Consider the following 22,395-nt stretch of genomic DNA (forward strand, 5'->3'; position numbering starts at 1 on the left):
CACATTTCACTGGGAAAACCGAGATAGCGGTTGGCAGTTGGCCTATTCGGGCTCGCCAACTCGTATCATGGCACATATGCAAGACGACGCCTGGGTGGCGGAGAGCTACGCAAACCTTTCCCACGAGTGATGACAACCTGCCATTGGATCCGTCACAGCTCTCGTAGCTGCATTGGATCAATTAGCGAGCCAATGCTGTACAGCGCTGTGTGCCAGCCTGGCCAATATGTATGTACTCCCCGCGCCCCTTTCATGCTACTAATAATCCTGCTTGGGCGATAGGGCGGCGATCCCCTGACATGAGAAGTGTTGCCAAGGTGGTAGCGCGGCAATAGCGTTCGTCGGCAGCCACCGGCAGCCATGGCCCGGCGGTAGCGAGCCCACCATTCTGACCATCAGAACCCCCTTCCCCCATGGCCCTAGGCGAAGAACATTCCGAGACTGCTGGGGCGGGGATCTGGAGGTTTCAATTGAAAAGCGTGGTGCGTGCTGCGTGGCCGCAATGTGTGGGGGTGCGCGGGTGCGTGGGTGCGTATGTACGTATCTGTATGTAGAAGGATTTCTGTTTCACGGCGCCATTTTCTTCTGGGCCAGTCACAGGCTCCGATTGCGCCATGCGATGCGGACAACATGTTCAAACACATATTGTTTTCTGAGCCTGTCACCTGTGAACCAGCGAGTACATTTGTGGGCCATCTTGGAAAGATGCCTGCCTTGCTGCGTATTTGCTGAGACTTGTATGTGTCAAGTGTGTGTGTGTGCCTCAACGGATAGCCAACTATGCAGCCGATGAACAGTCGACCGACCATCTGGAGCGGTGAAGATGACGGAAGGGAGGTGGCTAGGTGGGAGACAGCAGACTCCAATCAAATGCAGCCGTCCTACTCGCGGCTGGATTCCGTCAAAGGACACAAGCCATAACTGCATAAGCTAGGGGCCTAGGGATCCAAGAACCGACCAGTGCCAAGCAGTCACAATCTGATGGCGATTGCATAGATGTACATAGCACCGTCATTCTGTGGAGAGTCTCCCAAACTGCAGGCAAGCTTCCAGGCAGATGCAAGGTGTCATACAGGACAGCACAGGCTGTCCCGCAGCCTGCGCATGCTGGCACGGGATCTCGCAACTGAAGGTGGCAGGTGGAGGAGAAAGAGGCCAGGCACCAGGTTATGAGTGTTAGATGTAGATGGAGGGGGTGATGGGGTCTGCCTCGCTTCCGTTCTGTCTTTCCTCCACGTCGTATTTGTTTGTCACTTGGAGTTGTCGGTCAAGGGTTACGGGAAACGAAATTGGCGCCGTGATCATGTGAGAAAAGAATTCGACATCTGCGCTTTCCTTGCCTTTTTCTCCCTTCAGGTTGATGTTGATCCATCTCAAGGAAAAGTCCCATTGGATCTAACCCTAAAATAGTAGCTCTAAGTTTAGTCCCCCTTCCCGTCCACTCCCGCAGATGCAGAAGGGCCCTTATCCCTGGATGCTATTTCCACTCATTTCATTTCAGCGCATCTTGCTTTCGGTGACAGGGTCTGTCCCGGCGCCTGCTTTCTCTGTTTGGCATTCGGTATGACCCTTGGATTTCCTGAACTCTGAGTTGCTGGCCTGATCGATTGACGCGTTGACCTCGTTTCGCATTGTTTTATCATAATACTGGGCTGCAAAACAACTGCGGAGCTACCACGGTGAGGAGTATCATGTACCGGGTGTGTCTGATTCTACCAAGCGGGGTCTTTTACATATACCTCGACATGATCTCCTTAACTCTGTCCAGCGGAAGAGCCTCTATGGTGTGCCCTTGGTTCCCCGTCATTGTCTCCGCCATGCACAGCACGTTGTAGATGGCCTCCTCGGTGGCCTCAGCTGCCGCCTCGAACAGGCCATTGATGGAGTGATCATCCACCACCTCGGTGCGGTGGACCTGCGGCTGGAACGGATCAAACGCCCGGCGAGTTGAGCTTATGGTTTGCACGGGGATTTCGTTGCCGGTGGAGAATGCCAGGAAGATGTCCCCGGACGGGTTGTGCCCTTTGCCGCCCACGCGCGCGAGCCCGACCGTGGCCCGCTTGGCGAGGCGTTGCAGCTGCACGGGGTTCAGCGGCGCGTCGGTGGCCAAGACGACGATGATGCTCCCGTCCTTGCGGTTCTTCTCCGCTACCAGATCCTCCTGCGCCGCCTTCAGCGCCGCATCGGCCTCGGCACGCTTGGCCGCCTCCTCGGTCAGGATGCGGCCCACAGGCGCACCGCCAAGGCGGAAGTCCTTCTGCTTGCCGTAGTTGGCCTGCACGAGCGCGCCGACCGTGTACGTCTTGGGCGCGCCGCTGGCGTCGACCCCGGGGACCAGCCGGCTGCTGCTGCCGGTGCCGCCTTTGAAGTAGTGGCAGATCATGCCGGTGCCGCCGCCGACGTTGCCCTCGCGCACGCGGTCGCTCGATACGTTCTCGAGGCCGTGCACGATGTGCTCCGGCTTGACGGCAAAGCGGGCCAAGTTGTTCAGGTAACCGTCGAACGTCTCGCCCACGACGGGGAGCAGGAACCAGTCGATCTGGCCGTCCTTGACGCCCAGCTTCCTGATGGCGTACTCGTAGATTCCCTGGTACGCCGCGCCAACGGCGAAGGAGTTGGTGAGGACGATGGGGGAGTGCAGCAGCCCGGTCTCGTTGATCCAATGGCTGCCCGTCAGCTCGCCCGAGCCGTTGAAGCTGAAGATGCCGCTGTAGCAGGCCTGCCTGAACCACTCGTCCCGCGGGAGGATCGAGGTCACGCCCGTGTTGACGGTGCCGTCCTCGGAAAAGATCTCCTGCGTGTGGACTTTGACGCCTGGCACGTCGGTCAACGAATTCAGGGGACCAGGCTTCCAGCTGCCGAGATCCAAGTCAGGGAGGAGATCTCTGAGGCGCATCCTTGATGCCTTGCTGTCGCTCTTGGAGGTTGACATATTGTATCTTGATACTTTGAGTACTGTCTACTTAGGGGCTAAACAGGGAAAGACAGCTGAGTGTAGACCCAGGATGGATCGAGGTAAGGCCGTTGAACGTGGTATTGCTCCTTGTATTTATATATGTCTCTATACGGTCAGATGCGGTCAGCCTGACGACGACGGCCCACAAGACGCGTTCATTCGGCATAGACAGAAAATGACCAGCCGTCTGAAGATAGTCCCAGGTGTTCAATTCATCAATTCAAGGCGTGAGTCACCCCGAAATTCCATCCCGAAACCCCGCGCCGAAGTCCCACTCATTCGTATGGTTCATGGTGGTTCATTCCGAGATCTTACTCCGAAAGCAACCCTGGGATTCGTCCATCTCCCGAATCAATCAACACATGCAAGTGTCGTAAGCTGTGATTTCTGACAGGGTGACGACCCAAACCCCAGCGTTGTCATTGCCGGCTTACGAAAGATTCGTCGTGCGTCCAGAGCGGGGTAGCAACTGATAGAGCACACGCACGTAAACGGAGATGGGGACGAACATGACCTCTGGCCGACATAATAAAACCATACCATGCATATTGACTCCCAAATATATGCAACATCCATCAGTGAGATAGAACCCACGAAGAACAGTAGGGGCTGTCGGTTTAGGAAGGCCGACAGTGACCCGACTTTCTCCCGTTCTCTCTCTCTGTCTCTCTCTGTGTGTGTTTCTCCCCACACGCCAAGTTTAGGCCCGTATTACCCCACAAACTACCCCAACAAGAAGCGGATGACGATGTTCTCGGCAATGGCTCCCCCGTGCCCGCGTCGCTAGAGCATCTCGTTCTTTTGTTTAGAGCCGAGGCCTTATTCCTGGCGAGCAACGCAGATACCAGATACCATACACGTTTCCTGACGTTCCACCGAAAGACCATCACACATGTCGTACTTGAACAAGTCTTAAAATGGTTGCTGCAGTTAGAATAGCCCCAAGTGTAAGTCACAGGAATGCTCCTCCAAGAACCGGCAGCCGTGGCTAATACTGATCCCCCAAAAGGCCGCGACGAGGGCGGCCAGTCTGCTTCGGACCGTCCAGTATGCTCATCCGCCAAACTGCCCTTGCCACTCGAACCCGGGCCACCACCATCACCAAGCAAAGTCCCAGGTAGACAGGTATGCGCAGCGGGCTTCCAAGCGCGGGTACGCATCGCCCGTGGACCAGAAGGAGTACGCCTTTGAGATGGCCGCGTCGTCTATACGCTTCGGCCCCGGCGTGACCAAGGAGGTCGGAATGGACTTCAGGAACATGGGAGCAAAACGCGTCTGTGTCGTGACCGACTCAACTGTTCGTCGGTTGACGGCCATGAAGCAAGTCGAGGAGGCTCTCACCAAGGAAGGAGTCGAGTTCCAAGTGTTTGACAAAGTGAGGGTCGAACCCAAAGACAGCTCGTAAGTAGTGCCTGTGAGCACCGCCGCTGTCGTGAACCCGGCTCACTCAGTCATCAGGGTCAAAGAAGCGATTGACTTCTGCAAAAGCCATACGCCCCCGACGCCTTCCTTGCCGTAGGCGGTGGTTCAGTTATCGACACGGCGAAGCTCATGAACCTCTACACCGAGTACCCGGATGCCGACTTCCTGGACTTTGTCAACGCCCCGCTGGGAAAGGGCCGGCCCATTGAACGGGCGCTGAAGCCCCTCATCGCCATCCCGACGACGGCTGGTACCGGCTCGGAAACTACCGGCACGGCTATTTTCGATCTCGTGGCGAAGCGGGCGAAGACGGGCATCGCGCATAGAAACCTGAAGCCGACGCTCGGCATCTGTGACCCGCTCAATACCAGGACCATGCCTGCTGCCGTCAAGGCGAGCTCCGGTTTGGATGTGCTGTGCCATGCCCTGGAGTCGTGGACGGCGATCCCCTACAGCCAGAGAACGCCCCGCCCGACCAACCCCATCATGAGACCGGCGTATCAGGGTGCAAACCCCATCAGCGACATCTTCTCGCTGAGTGCCTTGCGGAGCACAGTGAAGTACCTACCCCGATCAGTCAAAGATCCCGACGACTTCGAGGCACAAAGCGAGATGCTTCTTGCTGCCACTTTGGCTGGTGTTGGATTTGGTAACGCTGGCGTACACTTGTGTCACGGTAGGCACAAGACCATATATTGCACGTGAAGCATTCAGCTGATATCAACTCAAGGCATGTCGTATCCCATATCCGGCCAAAACCCCGGCTATAAACACAGCGGCTACGAGGTCGACGTTCCTATCATCCCCCACGGCGTCTCCGTAGCCGTGTCGGGCCCCGCCGTATTCCGTTTCACGGGCCCCTCCAACCCCGAGCGGCATCTCGCCGCCGCCGAGGCGTTCGGCGTGGACATCTCCAACGTCAGGCGCGAGGACGCCGGTGCAGTTCTGGCTGACGCTATCCAAGAGTTCCTCGTAAAGCTGGGGGACCAGCCCAAGGGCTTGAAGGACTTGGGCTTCGGCGCTGAGCATTTGGATGCTCTGGTGGAGGGCACGATCCCGCAGGCACGAGTGCTAATGCTGGCACCTGGTCTACGGACCGAGTTGGAGGCAGAGAAGGAACAGCTGAGGAATCTGTTTGAGGATGCCATGTCTTATTAAGGTACAATACGCGAGAATGAATGGATGAATTTGAAGCCGTACTGCAATCCAATTTCATAAAAGATACATTATGCGTGGGTAAGCTCGTTCAGATTCGCTATCCCTCTCGTGTGGGGGGTCGGCATGCCCTTCACCACCAAGACTAGGCAATAGGGGCGTAGAAGCTGAATTTACGATCTGGGTCATACTTTGCCTTGAGCGCCCTAAGTCTCTCGAGTCTCCATTCTTCGTGCCCATAGTAATTCTCCAGCGTCTCCAGGCCGAGCCCGTAATTAACATAAGTGTGAAGGTCCGGCGACCCGCCGCCCTCGAATAGCGTCTGCCGCATCCTCAAGCCCGCCTCTGTGGCTATGCGATGCAGCTCCGTACCGCCATCGTCGTGGTCTGTTGGCGTGATGCGGAAGCTGGGGGACAGCAGCAGGTTGTTGAACCGGTCCGGGAACGCCGTGGTCCCCGCGGGGACCTCCTGGACCGCCCGCACCGAGTAGCCCTCGTTCAGCATGATGGCGCCGCCCAGGGCCGGGTAAGTCCGCGAGACCTCGTCGAAGATGGCGTACGCGGCCCGGTGCGCCGTCACGTTGAACCCCCGTAGGTCAATCGGGAACCTCAATATGTGGTCCCCGTTCTCGGCGCACAGCTTGGCGCCCCGATCGTTGCCCGTCAGCACGGCTAGCCCCGGATACGCGGTCGTGTTGAAGGCCGTCGCAACCGGCCCGAGGGCTTCCATTTTGGACGTGTAGGGCGCGGCTTGCTCGGGAGTGCCCTCGTAGATGATCCATGTGACGAAAACCGCCTGCAATGAAGTCTACGGTTCAGAGAGATGCTCGTCTTCGGATGGGTATATACCTTTTTGAGGCAATAATTGAGCGGAGCTATTCTTGACTTACATGAACCGGGTCGACGTCAGGCATACGTAGGAAGTTCGTCCAGTGCCGCAGCTCGACCGGCTGCGCACCGTTCGCGACGAAGGAGTCCAGGAGCCCGAAGAGCGCCTCGAGCTTGTCCTGCGTGTATGTGTACCTGCCGACCACCCACGTGTTTGTGTCGGGCACGTCGTAGATCCGGTACTTTACTGAGGTCACGATGCCGAAGTTGTGACCGGCGCCGCGCAGGCCCCAGAACAGATCGGCGTGGGGGAGTCCGCCGACACGACGATGCGCGAGCCGTCGCCCAGTACCAGGTTGGCTTCGACGATCTGGTCAAGACCAAGCCCGTAGCGCCCTTGGTTCCAGCCGTGACCGCCGCCCAAGCCGGGGCCTAGGAGCGACGTACACTCGCAGATGCCGTTCACTTAGCATGGTAACATTATGTCAGTCAGGCCACCCTCTCACTTTTCACACTTCGATTGACTGAAGACTAAGTCCTCGTGAGCGACCCAAGAGAATCAATGAACAGACCTGTCCATTTCCTGTGTTTCCAAAGAGCTTCGGTGACTTGAAGGGTGAGAGTACCGCCGCCGATCAGTGCCGTCTGGCCACCACCCAGTACCTCTACCGAGTGAAGAGCACGTAGGTTGATGTTGACACCACAGCGCAATCGACCCAAGGAGATGGTAGCTCCGTGGTGGCCTGAAGTTGCCAGAAAAGGTAGTTGGTGTGCGTTTGCTACTTTGACCTACAGCCCGTCACCCATTCCGGATTAGAGAAAGGACCATCTGCGACATATAGCAGGAACTCAGGCTCGAGATATTATTGGCTGGGATGTGTTTGTCTGACACAAAGAGGTGCTGGCCACTCACAGTGTTTGCGACATCGGCTTCAGTGGCTACGTCAACAGTAACGGCAAAATCGGGGGCTCCGTAGGCCGAGTACCGGGTCGTAGCGTTGGCGAACTTGTCAGAGCCGGGGAAGCTGATCGAGGCTCCTGGGGACAATATCGGGCCAAGAGCTACCGCGAAGTCGGTTACGGGTTGCGACTGGCACTTGTCTACGGCGGCAACCGATATAAAGCCCAAGGCCAGAAAGAAGAGTTTAGAGGCCTGCATCGTGGACCGACACCCTCTTGCGGATATGTTACATACACACACAAGTTATGGGGAAGAGACTATACAGGCAGTCATGGTCACGGCGGAAGTCACCTTCTTTATATGCAGCGACACTCTAATATTATTACGTCTATCAGAGGGCACACCCTGACGATGCACAGGGGTCAAATCCTCTTGCCGCGTGTGTCTCGGCGAGCCTACCTCTGCTTGGGTCCCAAGGCTGCACCAGATATGTGCTTATGTTGCGATGATGCAACGAGATCAATCAGCAACCTGTCTTGGCCATGCCGCCATATCGGCGCTTACTCACTTGGTATCTACACTCCGAGGCTCCGCAGTGAGGGGACCGCAGCTGTTGTCCATTCACCACGGCAGATGCGCCCCCGCATCTTATACGAAACCAGCAGCATCTCCGATGTAACATGGCAGTGTAGCGGTGGAGGCAAGGGACGCGGCATCGCCCATCCCGTAAGTTGTATTGATTCAGGCCATTTGAGACACTATCAGAAACTTCGAGCGTGCATCGTATCAAGCAGTGCTTAGTCAGTGAAGGAGCCGGGGCTGGGAGGCACCTCGCCCGTGTCCCACTCCATCTTCTCCGAGCCCAGCACGAATTCCAAAGAGGAGCCCTCCCCGTTGGCGCCGACCAAGTCTTCATGCGCAAGCCAGCTCTTCGTCCATGGCCGGCCGTTCACCTTCAAGCTCTGCACATACGGCCCCTGGCCCAACCCCGTGGTCTTGATTGTCAACGTGCTCCCGCTGTCGCCAAGCCGGACGGTGATATCCTCGAAGCGAGGTGCCAGGACCAGGTATACGGGCTGTGTGACGACGGGATAGAGGCCGATCATGTTCCAGACCAGCCAGCTGCTCATGGAGCCCGCGTCGTCGTTGCCAGGGATGCCGGAGCGCCCGTTGTTGTAGTACTGATCCACGACCTCGCGGGATCGCTGTACGGACCGGTGCTGTTTACGGGGTAGATAGTTGTAGAGGAAGGGCGTCATAAAGCTGGGCTCGTTTCCGGGATTGAAGATGGTGCTCCCGGCGCTGTTGCCGCCCTGGTTAGACCGCGTCAGGTTCGGGGTGAACATGGTGTCGAGTCGTGTCTCGAAATGTTCCGGGCCCCCATTTTGGTCGTTAGAGTCTGCATGTCGAAGGGGATGCTAAAACTATACTCCCACGGCACGCCTTCGTAGGCAATGGAGATCCAGTCACAGGCACCGCAGCTCAGGGGGTCGTAGGCCTGTATGCTGCCGTTGGGGTATGTGGGCGCCAGGAAGCCTGTAAAGTTGAGGGACTCCACGTCTGGGTTCCAAGTCCTTTGCCATCCTCTTCGGAGGTCGGTGAGTTAGGGCTTGGGAGTGGCTTTGTGGCTACGAGAGAAGCTTACCTAGACCGGTTCAGGTATAGAGCCACGTCTTGGGGCGCCTCGCCTCTGGCGACTTGGGAGAGGGAGAAGTCGTTCAGCGAATAGTCCACAGTCTTGCTGAGGCATCGTCCCCGGGCAGGCGTGACGTAGCCATACTGCTTCCAGTCTTGCAAACCGCCACGGCCTTCTTTGGTGCTGCCAGTCGGGTCCTCAAAGTCGAAGTTGTTATACGGCTGGAGCTCCGCATTGGTCTTCATGGCCATGTAGCCATCCGTCCAGTTGATGCCGTCACGGAGCCCCTTGACGTAGGCATCTGCGAGGACGTTGTCGGCATTGGAGCCACCCTGCACTCTGCCGTTGTGGTTATGACTTCGCCCGTCGGGCATAAACCTCTCGAATCGCCAGATGTCAATCAACGCACGAACAATGTCGGTCGACCTCTTGGGTAGGATGAGCGTGGTAAGGGGGAGCAGACACCTGAACGTATCCCAGATGGTGTAGAAGTCGTCGTAGTACGGCTCGTCCGACTGCCAGTTTGGGTTCTCGCCGGTGCGGTCAGACGGCAGCAGGTGTGAATGATACAGCCCGGTGTAGAACATCTCAAGCTGGGTCTGGTTTCCTGTCTGCACATCAATCTTGGAGAGCACCTCGGTGTTCCATCGGGCTTTGGCCTCTTCAGCCGTCGAATGGAGGTCCCAACCCGGGATCTCCTCTAGAAACCGGCAAGCCTTCTCGGCCGAGACCCAGGAAATGCCCACCTTCGATGTGACGGAAGAAACATGGGCTGGGAATTCGAACAACGACCCAATGCGGTCGGCATACTGATACCCAATCGTCCCCCCTTGTATCCGTGTGCTGTCTGTAAACGCGGGCTTGACGTCGGTCGTGTTTGGCCAGTACGGGTCGGTGGCCCTTCCAGAGAAAAGCTGCGTCTTGACTGGGGTCGTATCGAACTGTGCGCAAAAGTATACGCGGTAATCACCACCTGACCGTTCGTAAGCTGGGGTTTCTCGGTGCTTTCTGCCTGGTCCAGGTACCTACCCCATGCCCAGCCCTCTCGGTAGACACCGTAGCCGGAGTACCACGACCCATCTTCGCTGCGTTCCATGAAGCCATTTGAGTAGAACTGTTCCTTTTTGCCGGTGCTTGGAATGAAGTGGCTCAGGTCTACTAGGACATATCTGCCCCCATTTTCCGGGTATTGATATTTCATGATGCCAGCATGCATGCTGGCACTCATTTCTGCCGTGACGCCATTCAGGAGGTGCGTCTTGTAGTAGCCTACGCTTGCTATATCCTCCTGAGTACGAGGCTGCATGTAGGTCAAGTTGTCCAACAGGTTGACGCCCTCAACGGTTACGAGAGGCATCTGGGGGATTAAACCGTACGTCGGAGCGCCCCCTGTACCGCTCTCATGGAGCATGGTGATGGCGGTCACGTTCCCATCGGGCGTGTAGCCAGCATTGGCAGAGTAAGAGACGTTCCATCTGGCACGTCTGATTAGCATTGCCATAAGCCGGGGCTTGCGCAGAGTGAATTGTTACCTCGTCGTGTCAATGCCGACCTTGACTGCCCCGAAGGGAAGTGTAGCACCGGGGAAGACATTGCCGGCGCTGTAAGCCGATCCAGAGACCGGCCCCTCGGTGCCGATGAAGAGGTTCACGTGTTTAGTGTAGTCCCTGGTCGACGACTGCGCCGATACTGCCGTAGATGTAATCAGGGACGTCACAGCTTTGCGCAGCCACCCCATTTCGACTCGTTGTACTTGCAGCAAATCGCGCAAGGAATACCAAGGAAGGGGCTACGGGTGAGGGAGAAACATCGTTATACATACATGCATACATATACACACACATATATATATATATATATATATATATATATATGATCATCACTTTCCCCCTCCCCTCTCTTGCACTCCCGCCAGGTTCGATGCTTTCGGTATCAAAGCCGGTGCCAAGCGGGACTACGGAGTTCCCACTGCCACCCCATACCCCGCACTGCTTGCCTCTGTGAGCCATCTCCCCGTAGCAGACTCTCACTTTATAGGGGTCACGATCATGTAATGTATACTAGCACGTACTTTCGTATGTTCAGATGCCTGACTCGTGTAGCATTAGTGCGCACTGATACTGATTGGCACCGGGCCCAGTGAGCGATTGATGCGCTGCTGCCTGGACGACACTTACTAAGACGGGGTTTGGAAAACAAGAGGGAAAGACTCGACTATAGCAGTGTTGCATACAATACCTCGAACAACCAAATATGGCACGCGCTGTACAATCCCATCTGAGCTGCATCGAGCGACTGTCGCCAGAATTGAGGCAGCTGGTCTTGATTTACACCACAGATTGGCCATCACTTCGGTCGGCTGTACTGTCTTGCCCGACTTTCTATTCGACTTTCAAGAGTGGCGAGCGGTGGATCCTCACACGCTTTCTGGGGAATGTCCTAGGCCCAGACGTGTTTCCCGAAGCCTTCCTCGCACAGGGCCTGAGGAATCGGGCGATATCAGCGCTGAGCCCGGAGTCGGCGAAAGCTACCGAGGACTGGCTGGCTACGGAGCTGCGCAAAACCCGGCGCGCGCCAGATGGGTTGGTCACGGTGGAAGATTGCCTCGACATAATGCAGCTGCACCGGGTCGTCGGCAGTTTTGTAGACGAATATGTCGAGTACTGCAAACATCCGGCTATCTACTACCGCGGGCCGGAGCCAAGCACCACTCTTGTTAACCAGCCACTTACAGACACGGAGAAAGACAGGATCTCGCGAGCCTTCTACCTAAGCGAGATAGTGTCCCGCCTCCATCGTTGCGGTGCGCCCTGCGCCCAAAAGGGTTATGTGCCACCCTGGGATGCGAGCGAGAATACCGTCAAGCATCCACTGTTCTCGGCCCTGTCACCCTGGGAGAATGAGCAACTGAGATGTGTCGACATCTTCCTTGAACACTTCCACTTGAACAAATGCGTAAGGCACATCCATAGCGTCTCCCTCAACGGACGTGCCCTGGGAGCTCGTAGGCGTAGGAGGCTCAAGGATGCGCTTCAAAACCAGACATCGTATCGATTGGGGCTCGAAGGCTTGTGCGAGGCAAGCCATGCGCTTGAGGAGGGTGACTCGACACGGCTGGTAGAGATGTTGCTTCAAGGCAAGACAATGAACGAAGTCTATGAATCGGGCGCCCTTGATTTAGAGTTTCGCTTGCACGAAGCACTGGACGACCTACAAAGACGGCAAGATCGGGCGCCCGGGAAGCCGGACGAGCTCGAGCTGTTCCTGCGCGGAGCATCATCGTTGCGCGGCGACGATACGGACCCAGGGCCGCGGACGGCCTGGACCTGGGTGAACACGGGGATTGGCTGGGGACGTTGGGCTGGCCGAGTCGATACTGAGCAGGAAGTGCGCCTGTTCGACGCGCGTTGTTCGGCGCGGAACGCAGCGCTCGTGATGTGGGATCATTCTCGGTTGCAGGCGTCCGGGTTGTTCAGCCACGGGGCTGGGTCCTGGGTCTTGTCTACTAAGGAGTTGACCGCCTTCGTACGGGAACGGAGACGTCTTATTGAGCAAAGAGGATGAGAACTACATTTGTTGGAGTTTGCGTTCCCACCTAACACGCGATAACCAGGTCACTTTCTCCATGTTTGTTAGTTGTCCAATAATGACTGCTGGTTGTTGGTTCTGACAAAACATATGTCAATATATTGGTCTTGGTGGTATGTTTAACACTTATACACAAGGCCCAGACGGCCCAAGGTAACTATATACAGTTGAGAACGAAACGAATGTCACTCTCACATATTCTAGCTTTACGTCAACTTGCTGAAGAAGGAGAAAATCTCGCCAGGCACGTAGGACTTGGCGCCGCTTTCTGGGCCGTGGTCGACGGCGCCGGGGTAGTGCCCGCCGTCGAAGGCGATCCAGGTAACGGGGTAGCCCGCCTTGCATCCCGCATACTCGGTCTTGGTGTGCACGCCGCTGCCCTGGCGGGGCTCGGGCGGGTTGGTGGCCGTGCAGCCGTTGTTCTTAACGAAGCGGTCGCGCAGGGAGCGGCCGCCGGCGATGTTGAGGGTGCCGTCGGAGATGCCGTGGATGCCCAGGTAGGCGATGGGGTCGTTGCCGCCGTCGCAGCCGCTGAGCTGGCCGCCCGACATGACGGCGACGCCGCGGAACGTTTTGGCGCGGCTGCAGGCGATGGAATAGCTCATGGAACCGCCGTACGAGAAGCCAATAGAGTAAAGCTGCTTCTCGTCGACGCACAGGTCGCCCTTGAGGGACGCGACCATGGCGTCGACGAACTTGATGTCCTCGCCGCCCGAGTTGCCCCAGCCGTTGTTGAGCCCCTGCGGCGCCACCAGGATGGCGCTCTCGTTGGCCGTCCGCTGCATGCCGTAGTACGACCAGAGCTCCCGGTCCGTGCCGCCGCTCGACACGTCCTGCATGGTCCCACCCACCCAGTGGAAGGCGAAGATGAGCTTATACTGCCGGTTGCTGTCGTAGTTGTTGGGCACGCGCAGGATGTACTGCCGGTTCTTGCCGTTGACATTGACGGACTTGGTACCTGAGGAGATGGCGTTCTTGCCGCACCCCACGGACCGGGCAACAAGGTTGGTGGAGGATGGGTCTTCTGTTCAGGTCATACATAATAAACCAAGTTAGTTACGAGATTTTACGGCTTGACGACAGCAATGGATAAGGAGATGATGACGAACCAAGGGCTGAAGACTGTGGCAGGCCTAGCACCGCCGAGGCACCGAGTGTGAGGAGGGCTCCCAAAGAGAACTTCATGGTGACGTATGTCGATCAGTTGTATGTAGAATATACCGTTCCGTTCCAGTCAAAGAGGGGACTTGCTCTTTGTAAACCAGTTGCACGTCTCTAGGGATGGAAGATACATGTCATTATATAGTACACCGGCTGTCAACCCACCTAGGAGCATTCCCATTAATTTCAGATGAACGAGCCTTTGGCCCATTATCACCAGAGCACGACGGACCCAAGTCGGATTTTCCACTAATCACATCTAGATCGTAAGTTGTTTTAGGCAATCTTGGGGGTCAAACGTCACATCACCATGGGGTCGTTGAAACGGCGTGTGGCAGCGCCGTCTTGTCTAAATGGCGGCTCCATATTAGCCCTGGCATGGAGTTGGTCCTTTAATGCAACTGGAGAGCCCAGTCTGGCGCGTCTGGGGCACACACCTTGCCAGCCGAGTGCAACGCCCCGAATAGGAAGGCTTGCAGCTCAGTGCCGTGCCCAAAGTGGAGGGGTGAGTAGGGGGGTGACGGGGGTTTGCTTGCCACACATCTTGTTCATGCCGGGACTTGACGGTTCATCCGAACAACACTATCCCCTCATCTCAACTATCCCGTGGTCCCGACTCCGCAAGCGAAGGCGGTCTACGACACGGAATGGAACAACTCGATGATTACAACCTGGGCCACAATTCCAAGCCGGCAGGCGTCCGGTGACTAAAGACACATGCAGCGGCTAATCGGAGAACAGCCAATGACTGGCGGGATTATACGAGTTCGTCATACCAGGCCCGAGCCTGTGATCTGCGGGCAGTAGTATAGGCAAGTTGGTCAGTGGGGTCTTGTGCGCTTGAGGCGATACGTTGAGCAACTAAGAGTATGATTGTAAAGCATGAAAATGGCGGGGTGACGGTCGTTCCATCAGACCACGGTCGTCTCTCATGAGCCGACCAAACACAAGCAAATGCTGGGCGGAACCTCCGACTGAAGCAACCTAAAATAGAATCCCTGATGCTACATAATTTGACTTGCGAGCTTTGACCTCATCTGGGCCAAGCCCAAAAGCGTGAAACAATACTCCGATGACAAGTCGTCCATGGGCTACCCATTAACGGCGCTCGTAAGACTGCTGCTGGTTGTATGATTGGTTGTGAGACTCATAACCACCTTGAGGGGGTAGGACTGGGGTGGCGGCGGATAAGATGGCGGCGGGGGTGGGAACGACTGCGACGGAGGACCAGACCCGTACGTGTCATGTTGGGATTGCGGCGGAGGCGGGAATGATGGCGGGGGACCAGAGCCATAGTTATCATGGTGGGATGGTGGAGGAGGGTAATGGTGTTCCTGAGGACCGCTAGTATACTGGCCTTGGCCGGGCTGGTACCCATCACCGGAAGGCTGGGGCCGGTATTCGTGGTTAGGCGGTGGGTTGTCGTGACGAGGTGGTTGATAGTCGTGTTGTGGCGGCTGGTAATCCTGGCTTGGTGGTTGATGGCCTTGATTTGGAGGCGGGGGCGCGTCACTCCGTCCACTCCCCGCAGGAGGAGTGTGCAATTTTCCTTGGTCGGGGGTTCCAACGCTGACGCCCTCGTTTCCAATGTCATCGGGTACAGTTATGCGCACGTCGGGAAGGAACCGCTGGACCTTCTCCTCCACCTTGTTCTGAACGAAGACCCAGCTAGACTTCTCGAACTTGCGATGACCTCCGTTCACGATCTCCAGGATCTTTTCTCTCAAAGATTCTTGCACCTTACGGACGAGACGACGGATGCTTTCAACCAGCTTGCCCTTGATGTCATCTCCAAGCCCCCGAGAACTGTTCGCCTGTGAATCGAGTGAAGAATCGAATGGGTTTCCACCCAGGATCTTCTCCAGAGGTCCTTGAAATTGGTCAGGGAGAGCCTCGAAGAGACCTTTCTCGATGGTTCCGAGAATCTTGCGGAACTCGATTCGCACTTCTCGATGTACCTGGGCTATGCCGGTGCTCAGCTTGTCGCTGATCATCTTGGAGAAGCCGCCTCCGCTGTTTCCGCTCTCGTCTCCGTCGCGATTGAGGTCTCGTGACGACTCTTCGGGCTGTTTCTTGTGACCGAACAAGCCTGCCACGCCTTTGACCAGGTTCTTGATCTCATCCTTGGCACCATCGCCCAGGTCGCGGCTTGATGTATTGCCGCGAAGCCACTTCTTGATACGGTCCAAAGCAATTCTGGTGAACTGCTCTGCAATGGGGGCATGTTGTTGCCGTAGGATAGCGCCGACCTTCTCCTTGATCTCCGGGCTAATCATACGGGCCTTTTCTTCGGGGTTACGGGAACTGTCTTTGACCGCATTGCTCAGAACGCCCAAGAAGCCGTCCAAAACGACGGGCTGGCCACCGGACTCGCGGCGAGCATGTTCAGACACGGCGCCAATGGCGGCTGAGAGGAAACCCCTGGCACCGTCGCTGAAGGAGTCTTGATGGCCGCCAGGACCGCCTCTTGAGCGGGGAGACTCATCGGACCCTCCTTCAGTCAGGCTCAGAATCTGCTGCAGGTCGCCCTGGGCATCGTTGGTGATTTGGGTGAAAGAGCGGGTCAGGGTTTGGATCTCGTTGGCAAATGGCAAGGAGCCGATTCCGTACGAATCGGGTGGGCCTCCATCCAGCGCTCTTGAGTCGGAATGCTTCTCTCCCGACTTATCAAAAAGGGCGCGGAAGGCCTCGACCACCTTAGCCTCGAGGCTGTCGACGGTCTTCTGCTGGAAGACGTCTATCTCGGTGGAGATGAGCGGCTGGATCTGGGGAGCGAGGCCATCGACATACTTGTCAATCTGCTGCATGACGACATCGGGGATGCCATGCTTGCTCTTGCCCAGGTCAGACTCGGCCATGTCTGCTTTAGGATGGCGTAGAAAACGAAGGGGTCGGGATAGAAGAATTGAGGAAGAGGCTGTCTACTAATACTTCCAGGAACAGAGAGACCCTTGCCTGGATGGTGGAAGGAAGGTTTGGTGGTTTGGTTTACTACCAACCTCGGAGACGGCATGGAAGATGCGTAAGACGTGCCCCGCATCCATTACATTGGCACGCAGCTAAGCAGTACGACGTCTGTGGGCCACGTCGATAAGCCCAATCGCGTGCTGCGTCCCTGGCGGGGTATCAGGTTGGTTGATGGTGGGATGAATCGAACCAAGGCCCGTCTCACCAAGACTCCTTGATCGATCGTCGCTGTACATTGTTTTTCCTTGCATTCACCCCAGAACCGGCAACATGTCTTCTCTTCCAGAGACCTTCGACCGTAAGTTGTGTGCTGTTCGGTCGGACTTGGATGAATGAGTGCCCCCCTCGTGCCTGAAAAAAATAATACGCAACAGCTACCCCGCCAAAAGCCATGTTCAGGCTTCAAAATCGGCTCAACTAACGGTTGCTTTGTTGGTGGTGCTTTAGGTCCCGTCCATATCGCCGTCATTGGCGGTACAGGCCTCTACAAGATCGATGGCTACACCCCGATCGCCCAGGTGAACCCCGACACGCCCTGGGGCAAGCCTTCCGCTCCCATCCTCATCCTCGAGCACAACGGCGTCCCCGTCGCCTTCCTGGCCCGCCATGGCGCGCACCACCAGTTTGCGCCCCACGAGGTGCCCGCCCGCGCCAACATTGCCGCCTTGCGACACATTGGTGTGCGGTGCGTCATCGCCTTCTCCGCCGTCGGCTCGCTGCAGGAGGAGATCAAGCCCATGGACTTCGTGGTCCCCGACCAGATCATCGACCGCACCAAGGGCATCCGCCCATTCACCTTCTTCGAGGGCGGCCTCGTCGGCCATGTCCCCTTTGGTGACCCCTTCGACTCCAAGATTGTCGATATCGTCAAGGGTTGCGCCGCCAGCATGAAGGGTGACGGTGTGAAATTGCACGAGAAGGGAACCATTATCTGCATGGGTAGGTTCAGAGGTACCCAATCGTATACACATCGGCATTGGCAACTAATCGCTTTACACGTACAGAGGGACCCCAATTCTCGACCCGTGCCGAGTCCAACATGTACCGCTCTTGGGGCGGATCTGTCATCAACATGTCGGCATTGCCCGAGGCGAAGCTCGCCCGGGAGGCCGAGATGGCCTACCAGATGATCTGCATGGCCACCGACTACGACTGCTGGCATAGTACCGAGGACGTGGATGTGTCCATGGTCATGCACTACATGTCGACCAACGGCCAGAATGCCCGCCATCTTGTTGGTGCCGTCCTCGACCAACTGTGCAAGCAGGACAACAGCGACCTTGTGCAGGCCAAGCACTGGGAAGGTCAAAGCAAGGGTGCCGTGTCTTTCATGACCAAGCCCGAGGGCCGAAACCCCGAGGCGCTCAAGAAAGTGCAGTACCTTTTCCCCGGATTCCTAGAGGATTAGACCCACTAGAGACATTCACGCTTCAATGGTCTCTTATGTCGGCAATGATGACCAAGCTATGGGTAGAGGGCATTGTACTGGACGCCGGATCAGTAGCCTTCCAATAACACGAGACCCCGATGGGTCTTGCCTATTTCGTTACTCTCTCATATCATCGCGGGAAGTATTTCTATTGGTCTGTATATGTGAGCAATGCGACATTGCTTCCAAATGAACTCAGGATGGCTATACATATACAAAATTCGACAAAACTAAAGACAAAAAGCAGCATACCTTGGACAAAAAGTCAGGTATCATGTTTGGATCGTGCAAAAGGGGGGAGTATGGTGCTCGTTAAATCATGAAAGTCACGCTTCACGAAAATTACGAGATAGCTGGGAGAGTCCACTGTTGCGTAGTAAGGCCATGGGTTATATCTTATGGACGTGAGAATTGTACTGAGTAAGCCATCAGCGTCTACCCGAGACTCGACGCCCAAGATATGGCCTATGAATTGACCCCTGAGACCCTCATTCGCTTTCCACCTGCCCTTATTGGTCTGTCTTCCCAAATCCTGTCAGCCGCAATGTCATAAATGCACATTTTGTCTTATCATCATAGCCAGGGGCGCTGACACATCTGGCAAACAAACTGTGGGATGCCCATCGTAGCCAGTGAGAAAGCGTAGGCGCCTATATGCATTTCGAGATGTTTTCGAAATATATATAGAGAGCGAATCTCTCTGACCTAGAGTAGCAGAACCCAGATCATCTGTCAGACTCCAATAAACACACTACTACAACAAACAGCATGTTTACTAAACTCTTTCTCTCGTCCCTTGGAGTTGTCGCCCTGCAGTCCAGTCTGGGACTTGCAGCACCAAGTGCGCAGAAACCCCAGGCTGTCGATACGTCGACCTTGAACGGTCATTTCTTTGTTGGTTATCAGGCATGGTTTCGAAAGCCACACGAGGACAACGGGAATTCACATTGGACAACGTGAGCCCTTGACGTCTAACTCAATGGAATTAATAGAGAACGTAATCTGACCAGCTGATATTACAGTGATCTACCTACTCCCGAGGTTGGCCACGGTAAGTGAATGATCTTCGTAACTTCAATTCTTATCATTAACCCAGGAGCCTCTAGTTGGCGTGGACACGATCCCCGATGTTACCGGGTATCCCAAAGAATGCCTGTTTGATACGCCTTTCATCAAACCTAACGGCAAAGCGGCACAGTTCTACACGAATGACTGCGAGGGCGTCGTTGACCTTCACTTCAAGATGATGAGGGACTACGGCATCAGCGGGGCCTTTCTCCAGCGCTTCTATGGCTACATCAACGAAGCGAACGGCGGATGGGAGAAGGTACGGTATACCTTTCCAAAACGCCGGTCGTCATGGGGTCTGATGAACTGTTGACGCTCTCTGACACTGGTGCTTAGATCCTCAGGTACTCCAAGACGGCGGCCGAGAAGTATGGTCGTGGTTTTGTCATCGAGTATGACCTTAACGGCGCTGCGACCTCCTCCACCAACGTCACAGCAACCTACCTCGCCGACCTGGCTGCGCTGTCGGACATCATCGCCTCCAAGGCGTACATGCGCCACAACGGAAAACCCGTCATCGAGATCTGGGGCATGGGCATCGTGTCGTCCGTGACGGCCGCCGACGGGATCGCCATCGTGACGGCGCTGAAGCGGGCCGGCTACTATGTCATCCTGGGGGTGCAGCAGGCGTGGCACGCGGAGCTGGTCGAGGACCGGACCGGCTACGGGGCCGTCTTCAAGCTGGCCGACATGCTGCAGCCGTGGACGGTGGGCTCGTACAACAACGATAACTACCAGGGCTTTCACGATGGGCGCCAGGCCGTCGAGGACAAGAACGCCCTGCGCGAGCTGGGCATCGCCAGCAGCGTCGTCGTCTGGCCCGGCGGCTCCAACGCTAATTCCAACCCGGGCTCGTCCTTCGATCCCAACTCCCGCGCCCACGGCGACTTCTACCGCAAGCAGCTCGCGGGTGCCGTGGACCTCAAGCCCACCTTCATATTCGGCGCCATGTTCGACGAGAACAACGAAGGCACGGCCATCTATCCCATCCTCCACACCAAGGACCTGCCGACAAACCAGCGGTTCCTAGGTATCGATGACGATATGGCGGCGGACTCATATTTGACTATGGCGGGCGGTGCTGCGGCCAAGCTTGCAGCCGCGTGGGCTTGAGGCTTGGCCTAGGTCTTGTTGAAAGTTATTCAAAGCCTGGCTCTAACATTGGTCGCTGCTATGGGATGGGTCACATTCAAGATAGCAGACCTCAAACACCAGTTCTTTGATCGCAAGTCTGATTATTACACCTGAGCTCACGACGTAACAGTTCGTTTTCCATTCGATTCATGCACATGACAGTCATTAGAGACCAACAGGTGACGTGTATTGTGTGCAACAACCTAAACAAGCCGTATTTCCAACTCAGGAGGTCAAACCAGCTTACGCAAGGCTTTCCCGGCTGCGTCGGTACTCGTCCGTCTTGACTGTAGCTTTCTCCTTCACCGTTTCAATGTCACATGTGTGTACTGTATCTACGTCTCCGAAGATATCAGCAATCTCTTCCAAGGACTTGCCCTTCGTCTCCGGATATGCGACAAAGAATACGACTGCACAGAGAGCATTTGTGGCGATAAACATTATCTAGAGTGGCGTCAGTTACTGCTTATTTCTACCTGGGATCGGATCTTTTGACATACGTAGTACTTCCAACCTACAGCAGCTAGGGCAATAGGGGAGCACTGCGTAATGATTAGGCTTATCGAGTAATGTATGACTTGTACGATGGCATTCGCTTTTGCTCGGAGCTCGGTAGTGAAGACCTCGGGACTGCAGTGCGAGTTTTAGCAATGTTGGTATTGATATGCGGACAATGGGCTGCAAAGGCCAAGGGCAGGATAACTGACGGTATAATCCAGGTCATCGGTCCGAGCAGTGCCGAATAGTTGGCTGAAACGGCAAAAATGCAGGCTATCAGGCCGCGTTGCGCGGCGGCATTTGTGGGCATGCCGGGTTGGGCGGGGAAGACAGCGGCTATAACGGTAATGATGAGGAAGCATAGCGAAAGAAGAGCAGAACTAGATACCAGGATCGCTTTTCGAGGCACGCGGTCGACAAAGAACAACGAGGCGATGCAGGCTATTGGACCAACGGTGCCATATAGACCGCTGATGAGCAGCTGCTGGCTCTCGTTGTACTGGAGGGTGGCGTAGATAGCAGTCTGGAAATATTGCACAAAAGAGATGCCAGCCAGCATGGCGGCAGCCCATACGAAGGATCCCACGAAAAGCCGCCTCCTGAAAGCCGGCGTTTTGAGTAGATGTCCCCAAGAAAGCTGGTGCTGTGTTCTGACTTCTTCGGCAATGTTCGCTTGCATCAGGGCAAATTCGGAACGGCACCACTCGTCGTCTTCGGCGTGGCTGTAGTGGTAATTTCGAAACGCGATCTCGGCCTCTTCGGTGCGGCCTTTGAGGAGCAGCCACCTGGGCGACTCGTTGAGGAACAGCACACCGGCTGCGAGCAGTAGAGCCGGAACCCCTTGGATGGCGAACCCGAGTCTCCATTGGTTGGGGTTATTCCACTTGCCTTCGCCAACACCGGTCCAGAGTGCAATGAAGAAACCCCAAGCGACCATCATCTGGTTCACTGCAGTGAGTCTAGCTCGCTCATGGGTCTACATGCAGCGGGCTTGTTAGCCACCGTGTGTCCTCATATCAGGTTCCGGCTGCAAGTCGAAATACCTTGGCGATCTCAGCAGCATAGACGGGAGCAACACCCGTGATGGTCCCGACGGCAAATCCCACCAAGAGACGGCCCAGGACGAGCATAGCAACGTGCGCTGCGCCAGCCATGATGGCTCCTCCCACGACCCCCCAGATGCATCCAAAGAGAATGGCCTTCCGCCTTCCGAAGCGGTCACTGGTGAGTCCCACCGAGGCGCTGCCGAACCATGCCCCAGCCTGGTATATAGAGACAATAGCACCACGTAAGGAGGGATCTGGGTTGCCAAAGTATTGATTGAATGATCTCAGCGCAAGGCTGGGGGTGATGATACCCGAATCACTAGGGAATGGTAAGCGTGAAGGCGCTGCTTGGACATGGTCTACGACGCAAGGGTCGACCTACTAGCCGTACAGAAACCCTCCTATTCCGAGGAATATGGAAGTAAGAAAGGTCCTGCTGAAAACCTCGTGTTTCGCCATCTTGCGTAGTCGCTTCCCAATGCTCTGATTGGTATCTCATATAGTGATGATACAGTAGGAAATGGTTGAGCCCGATCGTCTCTACTGAACGGGATTCTACAGCCCGGCACCCCCGCACTATAGACGGAAGTCGACAGGGGTGACGAT

At 56.0% G+C, this 22,395-nt stretch overlaps 10 protein-coding genes across 10 annotated transcripts; 4 read left to right on the top strand and 6 right to left on the bottom strand.

Annotated features, from left to right (window-relative positions):
• Window positions 1–1,729: 1,729 nt before the first annotated feature.
• On the bottom strand, window positions 1,730–2,932 carry PG998_007847 (uncharacterized protein; the record flags this gene model as incomplete). The annotated part of the gene is made up of 1 exon (XM_066874663.1): window positions 1,730–2,932. One exon carries the CDS (start codon window positions 2,930–2,932, stop codon window positions 1,730–1,732), a length of 1,203 nt encoding a protein of 400 aa, XP_066730608.1.
• Window positions 2,933–3,873: 941 nt separating this feature from the next.
• Window positions 3,874–5,536, top strand: PG998_007848 (iron-containing alcohol dehydrogenase-domain containing protein; the record flags this gene model as incomplete). The annotated part of the gene is made up of 4 exons (XM_066874664.1): window positions 3,874–3,903; window positions 3,966–4,331; window positions 4,445–5,054; window positions 5,109–5,536. 4 exons carry the CDS (start codon window positions 3,874–3,876, stop codon window positions 5,534–5,536), a joined length of 1,434 nt encoding a protein of 477 aa, XP_066730609.1.
• Window positions 5,537–5,678: 142 nt separating this feature from the next.
• Window positions 5,679–7,520, bottom strand: PG998_007849 (uncharacterized protein; the record flags this gene model as incomplete). The annotated part of the gene is made up of 5 exons (XM_066874665.1): window positions 5,679–6,329; window positions 6,424–6,603; window positions 6,636–6,826; window positions 6,934–7,104; window positions 7,211–7,520. The coding sequence occupies 5 exons, from the start codon at window positions 7,518–7,520 to the stop codon at window positions 5,679–5,681; spliced, it is 1,503 nt and encodes a 500-aa protein (XP_066730610.1).
• A 539-nt stretch (window positions 7,521–8,059) lies between these two features.
• Window positions 8,060–10,636, bottom strand: PG998_007850 (uncharacterized protein; the record flags this gene model as incomplete). Its single annotated transcript, XM_066874666.1, has 5 exons — window positions 8,060–8,661; window positions 8,733–8,848; window positions 8,908–9,871; window positions 9,928–10,382; window positions 10,431–10,636. 5 exons carry the CDS (start codon window positions 10,634–10,636, stop codon window positions 8,060–8,062), a joined length of 2,343 nt encoding a protein of 780 aa, XP_066730611.1.
• A 515-nt stretch (window positions 10,637–11,151) lies between these two features.
• On the top strand, window positions 11,152–12,462 carry PG998_007851 (uncharacterized protein; the record flags this gene model as incomplete). Its single annotated transcript, XM_066874667.1, has 1 exon — window positions 11,152–12,462. The coding sequence occupies one exon, from the start codon at window positions 11,152–11,154 to the stop codon at window positions 12,460–12,462; it is 1,311 nt and encodes a 436-aa protein (XP_066730612.1).
• A 230-nt stretch (window positions 12,463–12,692) lies between these two features.
• Window positions 12,693–13,671, bottom strand: PG998_007852 (esterase; the record flags this gene model as incomplete). Its single annotated transcript, XM_066874668.1, has 2 exons — window positions 12,693–13,510; window positions 13,596–13,671. The coding sequence occupies 2 exons, from the start codon at window positions 13,669–13,671 to the stop codon at window positions 12,693–12,695; spliced, it is 894 nt and encodes a 297-aa protein (XP_066730613.1).
• Window positions 13,672–14,738: 1,067 nt separating this feature from the next.
• PG998_007853 (uncharacterized protein) lies at window positions 14,739–16,505 on the bottom strand (the record flags this gene model as incomplete). The annotated part of the gene is made up of 1 exon (XM_066874669.1): window positions 14,739–16,505. One exon carries the CDS (start codon window positions 16,503–16,505, stop codon window positions 14,739–14,741), a length of 1,767 nt encoding a protein of 588 aa, XP_066730614.1.
• A 379-nt stretch (window positions 16,506–16,884) lies between these two features.
• Window positions 16,885–18,022, top strand: PG998_007854 (phosphorylase family protein; the record flags this gene model as incomplete). Its single annotated transcript, XM_066874670.1, has 3 exons — window positions 16,885–16,912; window positions 17,062–17,553; window positions 17,619–18,022. The coding sequence occupies 3 exons, from the start codon at window positions 16,885–16,887 to the stop codon at window positions 18,020–18,022; spliced, it is 924 nt and encodes a 307-aa protein (XP_066730615.1).
• Window positions 18,023–18,951: 929 nt separating this feature from the next.
• Window positions 18,952–20,224, top strand: PG998_007855 (uncharacterized protein; the record flags this gene model as incomplete). Its single annotated transcript, XM_066874671.1, has 3 exons — window positions 18,952–18,999; window positions 19,140–19,370; window positions 19,448–20,224. The coding sequence occupies 3 exons, from the start codon at window positions 18,952–18,954 to the stop codon at window positions 20,222–20,224; spliced, it is 1,056 nt and encodes a 351-aa protein (XP_066730616.1).
• A 264-nt stretch (window positions 20,225–20,488) lies between these two features.
• PG998_007856 (general substrate transporter) lies at window positions 20,489–22,248 on the bottom strand (the record flags this gene model as incomplete). Its single annotated transcript, XM_066874672.1, has 5 exons — window positions 20,489–20,689; window positions 20,746–20,875; window positions 20,953–21,719; window positions 21,787–22,108; window positions 22,172–22,248. 5 exons carry the CDS (start codon window positions 22,246–22,248, stop codon window positions 20,489–20,491), a joined length of 1,497 nt encoding a protein of 498 aa, XP_066730617.1.
• Window positions 22,249–22,395: the final 147 nt, after the last annotated feature.

Source organism: Apiospora kogelbergensis (genome assembly GCF_038363985.1).
Source record: "Apiospora kogelbergensis strain CBS 113332 chromosome Unknown utg000005l_segment0_segment0, whole genome shotgun sequence".
Taxonomy (NCBI): Eukaryota; Fungi; Ascomycota; class Sordariomycetes; order Amphisphaeriales; family Apiosporaceae; genus Apiospora; species Apiospora kogelbergensis.